Raw genomic sequence first — 4,210 nt, 5'->3', positions numbered from 1 at the left:
TATTTTTCGGGTCAATCAGAAATACAATTTGGCTGCCATGGCCGCTATTTTGCTACTAAGTTCTAATAGGCCGATCTCACTTAAAATTGGTCTAGGAATGATCAGCTCATGGTCCTGACAAAGTTAAGTTAACATTATACTATTTTTTACTCAAATTGGTACATATTTCAACAACAAAAATAAATACTGTAGACTCAGGTGACCGTTAAGGCCCATGGGCCTCTTGTCTTCTGTAAAACCTGTACATTGTCATATCACATGTGACACCTTCTGTGGAGAGGGCCTAGTAAGTATAAGTTGTCAGAACTTGTTCCCCAACCCTTCAATTGTTTTTGCAATAGAACGTGTTTGAAAATATAAAAAAATTGGTGACAATCTGTTTGTCTTAAATTGTTACAGAGGAACTGGACAAAACAGCCGAGTTTGTACAAGATTATGGTATCCGGAATGATTCGGCCATTATGAGGGACAAGTGAAGGTCCCAGACAGCGGGAGTACAGGTTGATCTTGGAGCTGATTCTCGACGTACGCATCAGTGATACTACATTGCTATGACATTTTGTTGACAGTGTTTTTAATTTAACCAAATTTCTTTTACTTTAAGGTAGTCAAATTAATGTTTTATTATGACGATAAGTCAGATTCAATGCTAAGTTAGTTATGATTGATACATATTTCAACCTTTTTCTGATATACTCAGCAGGGCTATTTTAGAAATAAATGTAGGGAGTTGGTGGGGATGGGGGATGGTGTTGGTGGTGGGAATATGTCAAAAATTATATCATAGACCCCCCCACCACCCATATACGGTATACTGGGAGTATTTTGCCGCAGTTTAAATTTCACCTTTTTGGTTCTCTATCATGAGGGTGAATTTATAATTACAGCTAATATTAATTAACATCATATAGTAATTAAATTTGAAGTGCAAAGTTAATGCTGGGCAAGGATGGATGTTACCGGCCCAGGGCAAAAGTTTGACCAGGGAATGATCTCCCTTTGTATAGTATCATAACTTGTAAGTGCCTTCCTACCCTATGTATTCTTATCTGAAATAGCCACAGGTTTTATTTTAGATCTGTGCTTATGTTTTTCAATATGTGACACTCCCAGTGAGTAAGTGTCATTCTTCAACAGGAAAAGGTTCAATGTCTGCCATTTATTTGGCTAAAAAAAATCTGGATTAAGACGATTTTAACTCATTCACCCTTGACATTTCATAATGAACTACTCCAACCTTTGAATTGGAAGAGTTCAAATGTGTCTTCAGAGGTGAATGAGTTATTAAACATTTAGTTTCAAAATTGTGATGATCCAGGCAATGTGTTATTCTTAGTAAATAGTTTGAAGTGTGTGTTACAAAATGGTTCTCTACTACTAAAAATATAATATATGTACATGTATTGAATTTTAATGTTCAATTGTAATTTATCTCAAGTAAATTTCTAAAATGACTTAGCAAATATCTAGTAGAGAATATATTGTGATTTTTTTTTTTTAAATTGTGCAGTATTGATTGTTTAATAATCAAATAAATTCTTTTATAGTGTTGAAATAACTAGGTGTAAAATGGAACCTTAAAGTGTTTAGGTAGAAGTTTTTTATTGAATTTTAGAAGTAGTTAGACTCTAATTTTAACATCTGAATTTTTATCAACTTTTACATACTGTACTTAATACTTGTTTCTTAATGTTTTCTATATGGGTAATGTTAAGAAAACAAATTAAAATCTAATTATTTTACACACTCAGAATGTTGATTATAATCAAGTTAAATATCATTTTCAATTTGCAGTCTTAATGTCTATCAACATTAGATTGGAGTTTTGAAATATTGAAATATCATTATTCTTCATTTCATTAATGTGTGGATTTATCTATATTTTCATATATAGCATTTATTTGTTATCAAGATAGAGAGTCTAATTTTTTTTAATAAACTTGTATAATAATGATATTTTTTTTGTCTAGTTAAAGGAAATGTACCGGTAAGACTTTTTAATTTTTCATATATTTTTAATTAAACATGTAAGTAGTTAAAAAAAGTTGAATTCTACTGAAAAATGATTTAATGATGGGATTTTAGTATGACGGTATATCCCAAAACCATGTGGTATTTTTCTTACTTTTTATCCTTATTTTGTTGAAATTATTTTATCATCGTGTTGAAAGTTTTAGAATGCAAAAATGTGAATAAGCAGGACTACTGGAGATTGCACATCGAGTGATAGAAACAACTGTAATGGACCTACGATTACTAGCCCTCCACAGATTACTAGCCCTCCACCCCTGGGTCATGGCTTTGAGGCCTACTGGCCGCAGGTCAGTGGTTTTTCTCGGGGTTCTCCCGTTGTTCTCCACCATAAAAACCTGGCTTGTCCTTAAATGACCATAGCTGTTAATAGGACGTAAAACACATAAAAACCAAACTTAATCGTCTTGTTGCTGGCAAAAATGTAAGGTAGCAGTATACAGTAGAGGGTTGTGGCCATGGGTGATATTTTTGTTAAAAGGCTAACCCCTGTATAATGATATGTAAAAGAAATATGGAAATAAAACTGTACTTAAATTGGTATAAGCATGATGAAGTGAGCTTCACATTTGAAAAAGAAGATTTTTTTGGTTCGAGAATAAAATTTTGGCCATAATCCGAAAGAGTGCCTACACATGAAAAGCTAGCTTTACAGAAGGTAAAATTTTGACAACAGCACATGACGCAAAATTTCAAAAAATCAAGTTGTACAACCTTACTGGGACCCAGATAATTCTGCAACCAAGTAGGTAATCTTTTATTTCAGGCAGAACTTAGGAAAAAAATTACTAGTTGCGGGGGTCAAATTTTGGTCAAAAATAGCAATTTTTGGCATTTTTTTGTAATTTTTGATGTGGTAACCATGGTTTTCACACAAGTGACATACATAGAAAAAAGAGGTTTATACACTTCTCAGTGCTTTATATGTATTGTAAGTGTAATGCAGTTTACAAATATATATACATGTATACATGTGTTGTGTAGGGTAAATCCACTGTGTTTACATTTCCTCGACGGGTGCCTTGTTTATCAGAGTCGGGCCATTTCTACTGTATACTGCTACCTAAGCACTAATTGCGATATGAAATAAAGAAACTAATCCTAGCTACCCTCTTCAAGCATAATGATATAATATACAGATAGATAGATTTGTTCTGACATTATATATATGTACAGGATTTACAATTCTTTGAGAGTCGGGTCATTTCTATTTATGATGAAGTATTTTAAATCTCACAAAGGAATTATGTGTCTGAAACAATATCTTTGTTGTAGGTTTTTCCGATGTTCATCAAGTGCACACTCAAATCCTTTTAATTTTGATTGTTTTTTTTTCTATATTTGATGGCAGATTGTTTACCGTTCTCTACAAAACAAATATTTTCTCTCATTTACCTATGAAGACCTCTTATATATTTTAGAAGTTATGATCTCATATGTTTGGTCCTTTTATGTCTAAAACATATTCCTTAAATCTGGTCCATATTTCCTAGAAACGATTATGTATACAACTCTACCTTGCTATCATGTGATTTTTTTGTATGCTAATGTTGGTACTGTTGGTTTTTCTGTGTGAAGGCACAAGACTTGATTCGCATATCCAATATATGGTGTCTGATGAAAGATGTGTTGTAAACTGTTTATATTAATATATCCTATTGTTCTCTGCCCAGCTCCAATGACCAAAGTCAATGTTACACCAACATCCTTTTCAGAGCACAGCAGTTTTAATAATTGTGTATTAGCGTATTCAGAGTGTAGTTTAATTCTATCAATATGAGTGTTTCCTGCACAAGTCATTTTGCATTTTCTGGATGAAAACGTCCAATTTATGAACATTTGAGTGAGAAAATGCACAATGCTGTAGAACCTCTATCATGTCATGAGTCATGTTAATTAACAACTTCTATAAAAACTTGTTTCATCCGTGAAATGGTACAAAGAGTAGTGGTCCTAACATGCACCCTTGTGGTATACCACAACTGGATTCCTTGCGACTTTTCTCCATTTTTTTAACGACTTTTTATTTCTGATCAATCAAACAAGTTTGTATCTGACAGGAAACCCTCTCAGTGCCATTTCTCTTGAAAAGTGTTTTTGCATCCTACATATGTTGTTTTGTGATCTTTTTAATCTAATTCTTGGTCAAAGTGTCTGCATAAGAGTTTTAAAAAAAATA

The 4,210-nt window shown here is 32.8% G+C and overlaps 1 protein-coding gene across 5 annotated transcripts in view; it reads left to right on the top strand.

The window, feature by feature from the left end:
* LOC110446684 (putative helicase MOV-10) overlaps window positions 1-2,553 on the top strand; it is a 26,581-nt gene extending 24,028 nt beyond the window's left edge. For 4 of the 5 annotated variants that reach the window (XM_021491960.1, XM_021491956.1, XM_021491959.1 and 1 more), the window contains exon 17: window positions 400-2,553. In XM_021491960.1, coding sequence (XP_021347635.1) covers window positions 400-476 — 77 coding nt within the window. In that variant the 3' untranslated portion in view covers window positions 477-2,553. The remainder of the gene's footprint in view (window positions 1-399) is intronic. The other variant, XM_021491957.1, reaches the window with a different exon arrangement.
* The last annotated feature ends 1,657 nt before the right edge of the window (window positions 2,554-4,210 follow it).

Source organism: Mizuhopecten yessoensis, unplaced genomic scaffold, assembly GCF_002113885.1.
Source record: "Mizuhopecten yessoensis strain PY_sf001 unplaced genomic scaffold, ASM211388v2 scaffold2929, whole genome shotgun sequence".
In the NCBI taxonomy this organism is placed as follows: Eukaryota; Metazoa; Mollusca; class Bivalvia; order Pectinida; family Pectinidae; genus Mizuhopecten; species Mizuhopecten yessoensis.
This window is presented reverse-complemented; position numbering and strand designations above follow the sequence as displayed.